Below are 13,598 nucleotides of genomic sequence, written 5' to 3'. Positions count from 1 at the left end.
GACCCTCTGCCCTAACTTCCAGGCTTTAACGGAGACTGGGCTGATCCACTCATTATTTCAGGACAAACATGAGACTATTCCAAACCTACATTTGCCTTTTATAAGCTATATCTCCTGGGTTTTCATTTAATCCAAAATGCTCTGTGGAGGGGGTGCTTCTCCGCAAGGAGCGCGTAAGAGATCTCAGCTGAGAGGGCAAACCTTGTGAGGCTGAGCAGGGAGGACTGGAGGGGATTGGGGGGGTAGAGAAGTAGAGAGCATAGAAGGAGGTAGGCCAGGCTGTGAAAGACACACAGTCCCAGGCAGCACGCAATTAGCCCCAGGCCCTGAAGATATCGAGGTTGGAAAGGCCCTTGGAGGTTAAGCCAAGCACCCTGCCCCTCCTATTGCATTTTATTTTATTTTCCCCTGCCTTTCCTATTCCATTTTACTTCATTAATTGTTTAATTTTTTTGAGAGAGATAGGAGAGCGCGTACGCATGGCTGGGGAAGGGGCAGTGGGGGGGGGGGGGGGACAGAGGATCCAAATGGGCTCTGTGCTGACAGCAGAGAGACTGATGCAGGGTTTGAACTTACAAGCCGTGAGATCATGACCTGGGCCAAAGCCGGACGCTTAGCTGACTGAGCCACCCAGGCGTTCCTTTCTCCTATTCCATTTTAAAGATGGGGCCTAGCAAAATCAAGTGACCTAAAAGAAAGTATAATTTAATACCAAAAAAGGAGGAAGAACTTGATTTCCCTTTAAAAGATGGTCCTTTAAATGGAATAATTTTGCTTCGGGAAGAGCTCATTCTGGGAATTGAGTTTTTCTCCTTTTTTGTCACCAACTGGTGATGTCATCATCATGGTCCATGGGTGTTCTGAGGACCAGATTTGGAAACCACTGTCCTGAAGTCCTTCTGTTCCCAACATCCCTCTGTCTCTTCAACAAGACTTGCAAACTAAACAAAGGAGACATCTGGGGTCAATCTAGATTAAAAAAAAAAAAAACACTTTTAAAATGACCTCAGTATCCCTATAAATGGTCACTGCAGCTGTAAAGGAAGCAGAAACCTGTCGCTCAGAGTAGGGTGCAGGCAGAAACTCTGTCACGGGACTCTGGACCAGGAATAGGACTTAACTCCATGCTGAGCAGACCACGGTAGGTAGGTAGGTAGGTAAATAGGTAGGTAGCTAGCTGGTTCCTCTCACATCTTTGGCACATGAGGAGGATTCTCGGAGTGTTGATCTGGAAAGACGGTGAATGTGTTCTCCCAGACTGGTGGAGACAGCTGTTTTTTATGTCCTCTTAACTCAAGGATCCTTAGAGATTGGGAGTGAAAGTGGGGAGAAGTCCTTTAATAGCTGTGGAGGGAGAACGAGATGCTAGTTTGTTGCCTGCCATATAATATGCACTCTGTAAATACTTGTGATTGATGTGTGGGATGTGTGACATAATTTATGGTAGATCTAGAGCCTGTCAGACAAGTCTAAACTCTGGTTTTACAACTAACTGCTCAGAAAAACCTCTGATGCCCCCAAACTTCAAGGACACAAGTGCCTGTGGCAGGCAGCAGTCTTCTTTACAATTATCAGAAGCCATACTCCCACCAGCTTAAACCAAAAAGGGTTTCTAGCTCACATAGCTGGGAGGGGCACAATAGCAAAAGCTGTGACCTTGGGGCAGAACCCAGTGTCTCCAAGATACTTGCTCTTTGTCTTTGCCTGACTTTTGCAGATAGGTTCTGTCCATGTGGTGGGGACGCCAGCCATTTGCAGCCCAAACTCAGGCTTAGAAAAAGGGCTTCTCTCTCTCTCAACATCAATATATCTATCTCAGAGAAGGCTTTGATTGGGCCTGCTTTGGTCCTAGCCAGACCTAGGTCACATGCTTGGTCCTATGGTGAGGGAAGTAGATGGCATTACCAGGAGGAGGGGGGATGGGAAAGCCAGGTGGGCAGACAAAACAATAATCATAGTACCTACAATATCTAAAGGTTGCATGTATGTGTGTGTGTTTATGCGTGTGTGTGTGTGTGTGTGTGTGTGTGTGTGTTGGGGAAGCCCAAGTCTGAAAGAGCCTGTTAGAGTGCCTGGGTGGCTCAGTCAGTTAAGCGTCTGACTTTGGCTCAGGTCATGATCTCACGGTTCATGAGTTCAAGCCCTGTGTCAGGCTCTGTGCTGACAGCTCAGAGCCTGGAGCCTGCTTCGGATTCTGTGTCTCCCTCTCTCTCTGCTCCTCCCCAATTCATGCTTTGTTTCTCTCTCTCTCAAAAATAAACATTAAAAAACAAAACAAAAAAAACCTCTGAGAAAGAAAGAAAGAAAGAAAGAAAGAAGAAAGAGCCCATGAAAAGGGATCATGCTGGGGCGCCTGGGTTGCTGTCATACTTTGGCTCAGGTCATGATCTTGTGGTTCATGGGTGCGAGCTAGCGTCAGGCCCTGTGCTGATGGCTCAGAGCCTGGAGACTGTTTTAGATTCTGTATGTGCCCCTCCGCTGCTTGCACTCTGTCTGTCTGTCTCTCTCTCTCAAAAATAAAATAAAAACATTAAAAAAAATTAAAAAGAAAAAAAAAAAAAGAAAAGGGATCATGTAAGTGGGACCAGAACCAGGCTTGGCCTATTCACAGGATTATTATTAGGTACCAATCATTTGGCTCCACTATATGTCAGGCTCTGCATTAGGCTAAGTATATATTACATACATTATTTCTCATTCTCACAGTAACCCTAAGAAGTAGATATTATTAGCTTCATTTTAAAGTGTTTTTTTTTATTTTATTTATTTTGAGAGCGACAGAGAGCATGCATACTCACTGGAGCAGCAGAGAGAGAGGGAGAGAGAATCCCAAGCCCGCTACGAGATGCCAGGCTGTCAGGGCAGAGCCCGATGCAGGGCTCACCAACGGTGAGATGACCTGAGGCAAAGTCAAGAGTCAGACACACTGAACCAACTGAACCACGGGCACCCCTAGCCTCATTTTAAAAGTAAAAGAGACAGAAGTTAAGGTCACACAGGCCGTGAGTAACTGAGCCATGTTCAAACTTGGGTCCTTTAGACTATAGAGCCCATGTTTTTTGCCCAAGGTCAGGTTGCTGCTTTAGAAACCAAAGCTGAAAGCTTGCTGAATGGTGGCAGACAGCACACTCCCAGCCCCAGCAGGTGTGGTCTTGCCAGGGTGGGTAGCCATGACTTTCATGCATTTCCTGGCTGCATACTTCCTTTGTCCCCTGTCCTACAGGCCCTTCATGGCAGATGGAGACAGGCAAACCACTCGTGGTAATACATGGGCTTCTTCACCAAATGGATACCAAATGGTATTTCTCCCAGACTTGGTCCCCCAGTTAGTGACTCTGCCTGGAAATTTCTAGAGTCTGGCCTGTCAGGTGAGAAGAAATGGGATGGGGTATGGACGGACACTGGCACGGCAAAAAATCAAAGGATGTCATCTCTCACCTAAATCACAGAAATATCTGTAGGCCCTGATTATTCTCCCTACCCCTGTGCTGCCTCTCCAAACCACTCAGCACTTCACAGCTAGAGAGACCCTCCTGAAATACTACCCCTCCGGCACCCACCCTTGCTCTGAACCTCGGTGGCTTCCCTTTGCCCACATTCATTATGGAGGCTTCTCAGGCTCCCCTGGACCACCACTCTCCCCCCCACACCATTCTCTTTTATCACTGGACAGAACTAGGTTGGACTTTTCTCTCACCTAGGAAGTTCTGATTAAGGAATATTAACAAACAGCTTTAGAGGAATTTAGGGTAAACTTGACCTATTCAGGGACTCTCAACAGATTTTGGCATCTGTTGTATTCCAGGTCCTGAATACACAATAATGGGCAGTAGTAGTTTGGTTCTTCCCTGGGAGTGAAAAGGCAATTGCTGGAAGGTGTCCTAAGTGCCTGAGCCCAGGTTTGGGGATCTGGGAAGGCTTCCTGGAACAGGGGACATCCACGTGTGACGTGCAGGGTGAGGAGGTACTAGCTAAACTGAGTCACTCTCTAGACCAAGCTCTTTTTTGGCCCTCAATGGCCCTCATCACAGGCTGTTTCCACTGCCTGGACTGAACCGCCTCTCTTTTTCCCCAGGGAGGGAAGGGGTGAGGCTAGTTCCTGAAAGTTAGTTTTCTAACTGGAACCAAGCAGAGTCTCTGTCAGGTCACCAACTCAAGAGCTCTGTGCTGTGGTCTCCGCTACCCCCACAGGCCAGCTGGCTTTGGGGCTAGGCGAATTCAGGGCTAGAAAAAGCCGGCCCTAGGGGAGAGAGCTCCTCAAGAAAAGTCAAAGCTGAGAATCTGGTGGGAGATGCCAGAATCTGATTGTACCTTGAGGCCCACCCGGAAGTTGGGCTCTCCACCCTCTCCAGCTCCTGAGTTCCCACCTGGTCAGGTAGGGGAAGGCCCAGAGAGAGCCAGGGCTGACTAACAAAGCCACGGAAGCCGTCCTTGGACCTCCTGTCCCCCTGCTTCTGCGGGCGTCTCCAGCTGCTAATCCCCTCCCCACATCACACAGCTGTGCCCACCCTCACCTGGCCCTGTGCCACCTGCCACATGCTGCTCCTCTTCCAGGTGGCCTGGCCAGAAACTACATCCCTGCTGGGACTTGAAAGTGGCAGTCACTGACCCGAATTCCCGTGTGTGTTCTCGTCTGGGAGAGAGGCGCTATGGCCCTCCCCACCAGGGGACGCCTGCACTGTCCTCCCCGCTTTCCAGAGAGCGCCTTACCTAAGCCTCCTCCCCCTAGGATAATTGCGTAGGGACAATTATCGCCGCCTCTGTTACAGACATTAAGGAGCGGGTAATCTGTCAGAGCCGGCAGTGACGGCAGTGACGGAGAAAACCGCCAACGCCCCACGACCTTGGCCCCGATATCGCACTTGCATCTCACGGTGCCCCGGGGCACTCCTCTGCCATCTCCCCGCGCTCCCGCCAGGGCCTGGGCGCGATCCGGGGCCTCCCTGCCCGCCAGAGTCCGGGGGCCCGGCCGGGGGGTAGGAGGTCCGGCTCTCCGTGCCAGCCTGAGCGCCAGGCGGCCTTAGAGACGCCCTTTGTTTCGCGACGCTCACGGCTTCTGCGCAGTCACGGTCACATGGCGCTTCCGGCACGGGGTGTTCCGGGCGCTGCGCCAGGGCCCGGCGGCGCCCCCAGCCCAGCGCTGCCGCCGCCCCGCCCGCCTGCCGGCCGGCCGGCCGCGCGTCATTCTCTGACCCTCCAGGGTCCCTGAGCGGCGGCCGACCTTCCCGCCCGGCACGCAGGCGGCTTTGCACTCGGCTGAACTCCACCCTTGGGCTTTCCGTAGCTTTTGATCTTAGCACTGGCATGTCAATTACCCATTTGCTTCCTGGGGTACTCCTGTTTCCCCTACTCTAGACAACACCGAGTGAGCAAAGTCAGACTCATTCCTCCCTGGGGGAACACGATACGGCAAATAGTGGTGGACAAGTACTTAACTAAGTCCGTGCTCATCATTTAATGGGGCGGCAGAGACAGCGCCAAGCGTTTCCTACCCCTTCTCCACTCTGACCTCCACAAACAAAATAAAACAAAAATCAGCCACCCCGGGCTGGCCTCCACTGACCGGCTAAGGGCAAAAGACCCAATCAGGGGCAGAAACGGGGCTGGCCCTTCTTGCCCTGGCCTGGCCACCACGGCTCCATCACTCCCAGGCCCAGTCTGTGCCCTGGGACACTTAAGAACCTTGAAACCTCATGGAGGCCTCACAAAAGCTGCCTCTGCTTCACTCAGCAGATTCAAGAATTCACTCAACAAATATTTATTGAAAGCGGACCATGTACAGTGTAAGCAAAGATGCCAGCCCTGTGTTAAGTCCCTGAAAGAATGTGAAAGGATTCTCTTTGTGTCCAAGCAGTACCCTGGGCTGTTTCCCTGAGGCTCAGCTTCCCCGGGGAGGCTTTCATCCAAAGCAGCTTGGGAGGCTCTAGTAAACAGTGCAGACACAGCCATGCCTGGGGGCTGGGAATGGGGACGCTGCGTGATGCCTGCTTCCAATCCTTGGAGATGCAGCAGGGCAGTGCCAGGCTCCAGGTGAACATGGGGTGGGGTCTCAGGGGCTCTTGCTGCCTCTGGACAACCTTTCCCAAAGCCTCTCATCCAGGCCTGCAGAGACTGGGGCAAGGGGGTGGGGAGGGTCTGGAGGGGTGGAGACTTGGGAGAGGCAAGAGGGAGACAGCCCAGGATGGCCCCCAGCAAGGAGCAAACTACAGGGCCAGAGGTGACTGTGTACAGTCCGCCATGGCGTCAGGGCTTGGTGGGGAAGAGCAGGCAGGTGAGCTGACGGCTACCACTGTGTCTGTCCACAAGGGGCAGCGGGTGCTGTGTGTAGTGCCAGACCATGGCAGCCACGGAGGAGAACAGCTGGACAGGAATGAGGGGCATCAGTGAGTCTCCTGAGCCTCATGCTGGGAGAAACTTCCTGAAGGAACTGAGGGGCTCTGGGGAGGGGGTTTGTTGACATTTTTCTAAATACTTTCCTTCTTGTTTGCCCCATGAAGCGCCACTGCCGTTCTGCTGCCCGGTTCCAGGCCCCGCACAACTTTCTTACAACTGCACCCACGGGCATGTTGTTAGCCAGGCTCATATTTCCCAGGCCGGGTAGAAATAACTTTGGGGCCATGCCTCTGCCCAGGTCCTCCAGCACGTAAGCCTCCGCAAGTGCCAGGCACAAAGTTAAGTCCTTGGGATGGGCAGGAACCTGGACTACCCGGGCCCTGCCCTCCTCCTAACTGGGTTCATGGCAGGCCCATTGCCTCCCACCGGGCCTTGGGCAGATGGAGCCCTACAAGAGGGGTGCCTCCCCCAGAGGAAGGCAGACCTCTGGGAAGGAATTCAAGTCACTGGCCACTCTCATTTCCACCCAATCCAGAAAAAAAAAAATGCAAAATGTGGGTTTTCCTCTGGGCAAATGCTCCTGGCAGGACCCAGCATGTGACTGTGCTGTGCCCTCCTTGCTTTGTAGCCCCATCCTCCTCCAGCACCCACCTCCTCGTGGTTCCTGCCCTCCCGGCCCAGGGCATAGTGGCTCCCACCATCCAGCCGCCGGATGGGAATGTTGAAGACCCGGCCATGGAGAAGCACTGCCAGGGTAAGGGGCTGTGAGCCATGAGGCTCTGAGCTGGGGCGCACAGTGTAGGCCCCATCCTGTGGAGGAGACCCCATCCATCAACCTCGTCTCCCAACTGTCTGCCTGCAGCCCTGGCCCGCAAATGGCCAGCACCCCCCTTGCCCTCCCATCCCCACCTGCTCAGCCAACCACAGCTGGTGGGCAGAAGGGTTTCCGAGAAAGCCCAGGGGGGCTGCAGTTGCCCACCTTTCGGAATTGGAGCAGGGCACTCTCAACAGCATGGCGGTCACAGTTCCCTGAGTACCAAGGCTGACCCAGAAGGCTGCTGTCCTGTATACACACACAAGCAGCCATTCACAGATGTGCCACGACAGTGGAGAGGGGCTGGGGAACAGAGAACCCTGCCCTGCGGTCGTGTTCACATCTCAATTCCCTAGACTGAGTCTGCACAAGCAGAACAGAGATGTGTCTGTGTGTGGTGCCCAGCAGGGTGCTGCACACGCATGTTCAAAACGTGATCCTCGCTACGGTGAGCCGCACCCACCCCACCGGCCGCCAAGAGGCCCTGCAGGCCTCCTCCAGAGCCTTCTCCCTGCCCCTCCTCACCTCAGCAGCTGAGGTGCTCCGGGTGGGTGTTATGCAGGAAAGAGAGGATCTCCTTCCTGCTGGAAGAAGCAGATTGTAAAGCTGAGGCTGGTTGGGGATTAGGCAAAGAAGGCTTTGGGCCCAGCTGCAGAGGTGGGCGAGGTTAGAGGGCAGTGCACATAGGCCTGAAGCCCCAAGCAGAGCACCCGGTGCTTCATCCCTCCTCTCCAGGTCTTGGGCTCTGGTAGGACCTACCAGCTAGGCCACGAGTGACCTCCAAATGAGGGATGATCTTGAGGTACGGGCTAGGAGCGTCCTGCTTTGGTGCAGACCCTGGCAAATGCACAGTGGGATCCCCTCAGGCCTGCTTCCAGCTGAAGTCAGAGCTGTGAGGACTCCCACAGCCAAGTGGGGCATGAGAGGCTGGAAAGATGGGCCCTGGAAGGACTGCCTGGGGTTCACGCTGAAGACGCCTCTACTCACCTTTAGAAGTGTCGTTCGCTGCTCCCTGGGACACAGGAGGGCTGGTCAGAAAGTCTCGGTCCTGTAGGCCCACCCCCTGGGCCTGTAGTCCCTCCCTGAGCTCCCCCCACCCCAGGTTACTTCTCCCCTGGCTACTAGCCTCTTACATTCCAAGCTTCCTGGGGGGCTGCGGTGGACCTGTGGGGAGCAAGTTGGGGAAGAAAGCTCAGGATTTTATCTTCTTTAAGAGAAAGAACCCAGTGAACCCAGAGATCCCAGGGTCAGAGCTGGGGAAGCTTGAGTTGGCCATCTCTCATGTACACACACACATCCCTGGTGGGCACTCACCTGGGCACCACTGATGTCCTTGGAAGAGGGTCTGGGGGCATCAGGACTTGAGAGCTCAGAGTTCGAGTCAAGGCCAGGACTAAAACAGTGAAAGCAGGCTGGGCTGAAGACTGGGTATCAGGCAAGGAAATCCACACCGACCAGGGAGGGGTGCAGATGCCTGCAGGCCTGCTGTCTCTCAGCAGCCCGGGCTCTCAGGGAGTCCTTCCAACCAGTGGGGAAGCCCATGCAACCCTTGCTTTAAGGGGGTTCCCCCTCTAGTATGCACAGTAGGGGTCAACCTGGACCAAAGGCCGAAGCGTGGGTGTCCATGTGGGTGTCCAAAAGCAAATGTGTATTGGTGGGGTAGTGGGGAAGACAAGGGAAGAAGACAGAGCCAGAATGTGTCCTGTTGTGAGCAGCTGAGGGCCTCAGGCAAGATGGATCTGGGGTAGAGGGAGGTGTTCACCTGGACTGGGCTCACATTCCAGGTAGATGTTCTCATCAGATTTCTTTGGAGGGCTTGGCACCTACGAGTTTGACCAGCAAATGGGAGGGAGGGTGAAGCCATCACTTGGGGTGGGGGGGCTATGGACATCTCCCCCCCCCCCACAAGCTGGACCTCTTTCTGAGAGCTAGCTAGAATGATTAAAGTTGCTCCTTTGCCTGGGAGGGGGCACCCATGAGCACCTTCCCCTTCAGAGGTGCCTATAGGCCCCAGCTCTCATAGAATGTGGGTGTCCAGGAGGAGCCCAGAGGCCAGGCTTCCCCAGTAGCCTTGGACGGCATATGACAGCTGGCTTACACCTTGTCAGGGGCCTGTGGCAAACAGGAATGACTCTGCTCTGGACCTTTTCCCTTGGTTTTAGGGCTATTTCCTGGCCCTCCCAAGGCCCCCTACCCCAACTTTGCCAACTTCCTAGCCAGAACCCTAGAGGATGAGTGGGGACTGAGAGAGAGGTCACTCACCATTCTGGCCGGTGTAGCCAACTCTGGAGGTAAAGGAGAAACCACAAGTCATGAGCACAGGGAGAAAAGAATTCAGTGAAACTTAGGCTGGAAGGATGGAGTATCTTTGGAACTCATCTGAAGGGATTCTCAGAGTCAGCTTTGAAGCTCCAGGAGAAAGCCACCCTAAGCTCCGATCGCCTTACTTCACACCCCCCGGTGGTGTTGCCTGGCTTGACCTCCCAAATGATTTGCCAGGCTTGCTCCAAATGACTTTGGGCTGTTCCCCAAGTCAAAACCACCCTCAAGGTCACGAAGGTTTACCAACCACTGAGCACAGTAAACGTGAACGTGCCTCAAGTTAGCTGTTTGACCTTAGGCAGGAGACTGCTCTTCTTGGGCCATCTTCAGACAAAAATGTGCTGACTGAGGTCCCTCACTGTCCTGATATCCCAGGGTTCTGTGTTCACAGGCCTCAGGGCACTTATCACAGGCAAAGTCTCTGGACAGTGGTAGCAATAATGACATGGATGGGATCAGAGACCGGTGGCCAAAGAGCCACTTCGACAGGGACATGACACTCAGATGTGTTTCAATAGTGAGGGTCCCCCAGGCAGGGGAAGCTGCCCTCAGATCTCTTCATCCTGGAGTGTCCCTTGCCGGACCCAGAAAGCACAGCAGGTGCAGAACAGGACCTGGAAGTCGGGGACTCTGCTTTTTTGTGATCTCAGCCAAAGCATTTCTGGTCTCCAGACCTTAGGGTCCTCCTGAACTGCCAGCCTTAGCGGGGATGGGGAATTTTTCCTCAGGTAAAAATGAGGAACAGCTGGAGGAATGTAGTGACCAGGCAAAGCATGAGCCCAAGTAACCCGAACTCTAGTCTGCCCTGAGGGGGCCAGGACGCCCCATCTCAGGGTACGGAGTGAGTGGGCCTCTAAAAGAGATAGGAAGTCCTCATTACCTTGCTTCCCAAAGGGCTGTCCCTGCTTCCTAGCCTCCTGCAGGTTCAGTATTGCCTTCAGCTGTGGGCACAATGGGGCGGGAGGGAGAGCAGGGTTAGGGGTGGGAGAAGGGAGAGGAACTGGGGCATGGGAAGGGCAACATGGTGGGGTGGGATGCAGTGGGGTTAAGTATATCTGCGCGGCCTTAAAACCACTGCAGTACAAGAACTAATGTACAGAGGTAACTCTTTGCCTCTGCTTTGTGCTCTTTGTTGTGAATCTCTCCCTGTTTTTTTTTTTCTTTTTATTCCAATAAAATATATGATGAAAGTGGTAACTTCCAAGCCCATAAGCTTTTCTCAAGCCCAGTGGGGCTTTCCAGCTGGCCGTGATGGCAGCCAAGTGAGGGATTTCTTCACTCTCTAGGCAGGGAGGGGTCCTCAGGCTCCAGGGTCCAGGGAGGGGCAGCCTGGCCTTCCAGCCCTCCCAGCTCCACCGGAAGGGTGAGTCCCTGGACGCTGACTGGTGGGGGTGGGGGGAATGACCGGGAAGGGGGAGGGGAAGGGAGCAGCCGCCGGTAACAGGGCTCTGCTTCTGACACATCTAATTTTTCAGGGACTTCTAGAATGCAGATGTGGGGTAATCTTGCGGATGAGTTGCCTCTTAGATTTACTCACTGGGAAATGGTAGCCTGGGGTGAGGTGGGGGGGCGGGGGAAGGAGGCACTTGAGGGGGTGTTATTCACCGTTGTGGGCTGGGGCTGGGGTCGCGGTGGCGGTGGCGGTGACTTGCATGGGCCCGGGGGGCCAGGGTGATCTGGAAAAGGCCCCAAGCATTGTGGGTGCGTGGGTTCCTCCCACACAGGTTCCTGTTTTCCTCCCACCCCCTACCTAGCCTTTATTTCCTCCTCCCCCTCCCCCTCACTGGCTTCCCCACAGCCCCATCTCCATGGCAACTGGAGGCAGCCAGTTTTCCTACCCCCACCGAGTCAAGGAGCCCTGGGGGTGGGATGCCAGCGGCAGCCCCGGCTCTCCTGGCATCCCTACCCTGGCTCGAGAAGTGCGCGGGATCTCAGAGGAGGCCCCAGGGACCCTGTGGGGCCTCCTGCTTTCCCACCGTTGCCTTGGTTACAGTGCCCCTCCAGGCTCTCCCCTTCCCACTCTCCCTCCTGCCTTTCTCCCCCCTGCCTCCTCCTCTCCTCCATCCTCTCTCTGCCTAGCCCAGAGGCTTCAGCAACTGCCAGCTGAGGCCTCACCCCCAACCCCCCCTTCCGTGGCCCAGCACATACAAAGGGAGAAGAGGCAAGGTCTGCACCCTCTTTTCTTGTGGGGACCCTCTGTCCTGCCTGACCACCCAACTCCCTTCCTCACCTTCCCAACCCCTACCCAAGTACAAAGAGTCCTCCTCGGTGCCAGGAAGGTGGGCAGAGACAAGACTGAGGGGTAGAGCCTCACAGGGGGGCAGCTCATATTTATCTTCCTCCTCTTCCTCCTCCTCCTGGGCTTTCTGGAAGGGCTAGAAGAGGAGCAGGACCAGTGGCAGCTGCTGCGTCCCACCTCCCTCCCCTCTAGTCTCAGCAGCTATACTTACTGTGTGTCTCCAGGTCCCAGAGGCAGGCAGAGGACATGGGCTGGGGACATCTTTTTTCCAAGCTGGGGAATCTGGACAGGGGACTGATGAGACTGGCCTTATCTCCCAGCACCCCCACCCCCACCCCACAATGACTTACTCTCTGTCCCCAATATAATAAACCATCTGCACTTTTACAGTAGGGCCTCAGTGATTCACTCAACTCAAAGGAACCATTCATGACCAACCTTTCCAACACTGCAGCAGGGCCAGTGAGGTAGGCGTTTTGAAAATAAGGGGGCCTCCCAGCTAAGTTCCAGCTATGACAATCCCCTACCCCATGCACCCCAAATTCTGAGCAAGACAGATGGAAAGGCTAGGCCCCGATGACTTAGTAGTGCTGGACTACAATGGGCAGGAGGGGTCCGGAGCCATTCAGAAGAGACCGTACTTGCAGGGGACCCCATTCTGCTTGCAGGGGGCCCCTCTTTCCCACTGTCACTTACCTCCACATCTGGGAGATGGAAGAGGTGGCCCCAACCTGCAATCAGACTCTAGTCAACTCTGCCCAAGAGGCCCTTGAGTTTGTGTCAGCCAGACACTGCACAATTCCCAGGACATTCACATCCATGACTATGTGAATGGCGCCCCCTGGAGTTGTGTGGCACTGGCCTGGGATCAGGACAGCAGGAAGAACAGTCCCGGGGGCAGAGCCAGTGCCCGGTGGGTACACAGCTGGATGAGTTGGTGCCCCAGTGAAGCTGGTAGTGGGGGAGCCCTAGCGCTCCCAGTGGGCTAGAAGTACATGAATGGTCTTACTGGGCAGGTAGGGCCGTGCCCAGGAAAGGGGCAGCGAGGTAGAGATCAGAGAGGAGGCAGAGGAAAGAGCGGAGCTGAGTACTCACCGGGGCTTGCTCCCCCTGAGCTTGTCCTGCAAAGAGAGAGGGGCATAAGGGGGTAGCCAGTGCAGCTGGGATGCCTCTCCCTGGGAAGATTCCTGGGCCCCAAGGGGTGGGCAGGTCTGTGCACCTCGGGCTGCCCCAGAACTAACTCTCACCATGGCCCAGCAGAAGCAGCAATGCCTCCCTTGAGCAGAGGTTCTGCCACAAATGGCCTGGGGACAGAGGCCCTATTGTTCTCATCATTTGCATCTCACAAGCACCAGGAAGGTGGGCCTGCTGTGTCCTCTAACCCCAGACCAAGTTGCCCCAGAGGCTCCCATAACCTCCCCCACTTTGGCTTCCCGTGCTGTGGTCCCCAGTCTCCAGCCCTTCTGCTCCACAGGAGGAAGGGCTCTCTCCTCTGCCCCAGGGCCTCAGGCTCACAAGGCTAGACCAGGGCTCAGAGGCCAACTGCAGCTCCCTGATCAATGCGTCCTCCTCCCAGAAGCTCATCGAAGGATCATCCAGACTGGCCTTTCCCACCTCACAGAAGATATGACATTAATGGGCAGATCCAGTTGAAAATGAGAGACCAGCCTTGCACTTTTCTTAAACGCTTTATGCTGGCTGTCCTTTCCTGGTGACTGGTCGCCAATGATCACAGAAGTAGAGGTTAATGAAAAACTCAGAAATATGCATATGTATTTAGTATGACAGCTTCCTTTATGGATGGATGTATTTATTCACTGAATAAGTATTTATTGAACATCCATTATCTGCCAGGCACTATTTAGGTGCTAAAGATGTTATAGGAAAACT

General features: G+C 54.5%; 1 protein-coding gene and 1 long non-coding RNA gene across 4 annotated transcripts; both read right to left on the bottom strand.

The window, feature by feature from the left end:
* Nucleotides 1-684: 684 nt before the first annotated feature.
* LOC122497106 lies at nucleotides 685-5,025 on the bottom strand. Its single transcript, XR_006301029.1, has 2 exons — nucleotides 4,711-5,025; nucleotides 685-969 (listed from the first exon to the last, which is right to left on the bottom strand). It is a non-coding gene; the product is annotated as an uncharacterized LOC122497106 (long non-coding RNA).
* Nucleotides 5,026-5,742: 717 nt separating this feature from the next.
* On the bottom strand, nucleotides 5,743-12,830 carry SH2D6 (SH2 domain containing 6). Of its 3 annotated transcripts, none has more exons than XM_043603859.1 (15): nucleotides 12,804-12,830; nucleotides 11,920-12,439; nucleotides 11,700-11,844; nucleotides 11,075-11,145; nucleotides 10,350-10,410; nucleotides 9,410-9,432; nucleotides 8,910-8,970; nucleotides 8,462-8,540; nucleotides 8,281-8,311; nucleotides 8,135-8,159; nucleotides 7,907-7,984; nucleotides 7,673-7,731; nucleotides 7,313-7,396; nucleotides 6,985-7,143; nucleotides 5,743-6,360 (listed from the first exon to the last, which is right to left on the bottom strand). In XM_043603859.1, exons 6-15 carry the CDS (start codon nucleotides 9,410-9,412, stop codon nucleotides 6,244-6,246), a joined length of 696 nt encoding a protein of 231 aa, XP_043459794.1. In that variant the 5' UTR covers nucleotides 9,413-9,432; nucleotides 10,350-10,410; nucleotides 11,075-11,145; nucleotides 11,700-11,844; nucleotides 11,920-12,439; nucleotides 12,804-12,830; the 3' UTR covers nucleotides 5,743-6,243. The 3 variants fall into 3 exon arrangements, with proteins under 3 accessions (XP_043459794.1, XP_043459793.1, XP_043459795.1); XM_043603858.1 differs by having other exon boundaries at nucleotides 11,715-11,844; XM_043603860.1 differs by lacking the exon at nucleotides 7,907-7,984 and having other exon boundaries at nucleotides 7,673-7,728; nucleotides 11,715-11,844.
* Nucleotides 12,831-13,598: the final 768 nt, after the last annotated feature.

The sequence above is a fragment of the Prionailurus bengalensis genome, chromosome A3, assembly GCF_016509475.1.
Source record: "Prionailurus bengalensis isolate Pbe53 chromosome A3, Fcat_Pben_1.1_paternal_pri, whole genome shotgun sequence".
NCBI lineage: Eukaryota > Metazoa > Chordata > Mammalia > Carnivora > Felidae > Prionailurus > Prionailurus bengalensis.
Note: the sequence above shows the minus strand (reverse complement) of the source record. Positions and strands in the feature narration are given on the sequence as shown.

Excerpts from the sequence above, each read along its gene's own strand:
- SH2D6 (XM_043603859.1), bottom strand. Across the intron at positions 7,985-8,134 it reads AGCGAACGACACTTCTAAAG|GGTCTGCACCAAAGCAGGAC; the intron begins GTGAGTAGAGGC and ends TGCATTTGCCAG. Across the intron at positions 7,732-7,906 it reads GGTCACTCGTGGCCTAGCTG|CAGGAAGGAGATCCTCTCTT; the intron begins GTAGGTCCTACC and ends TGCTTCTTCCAG.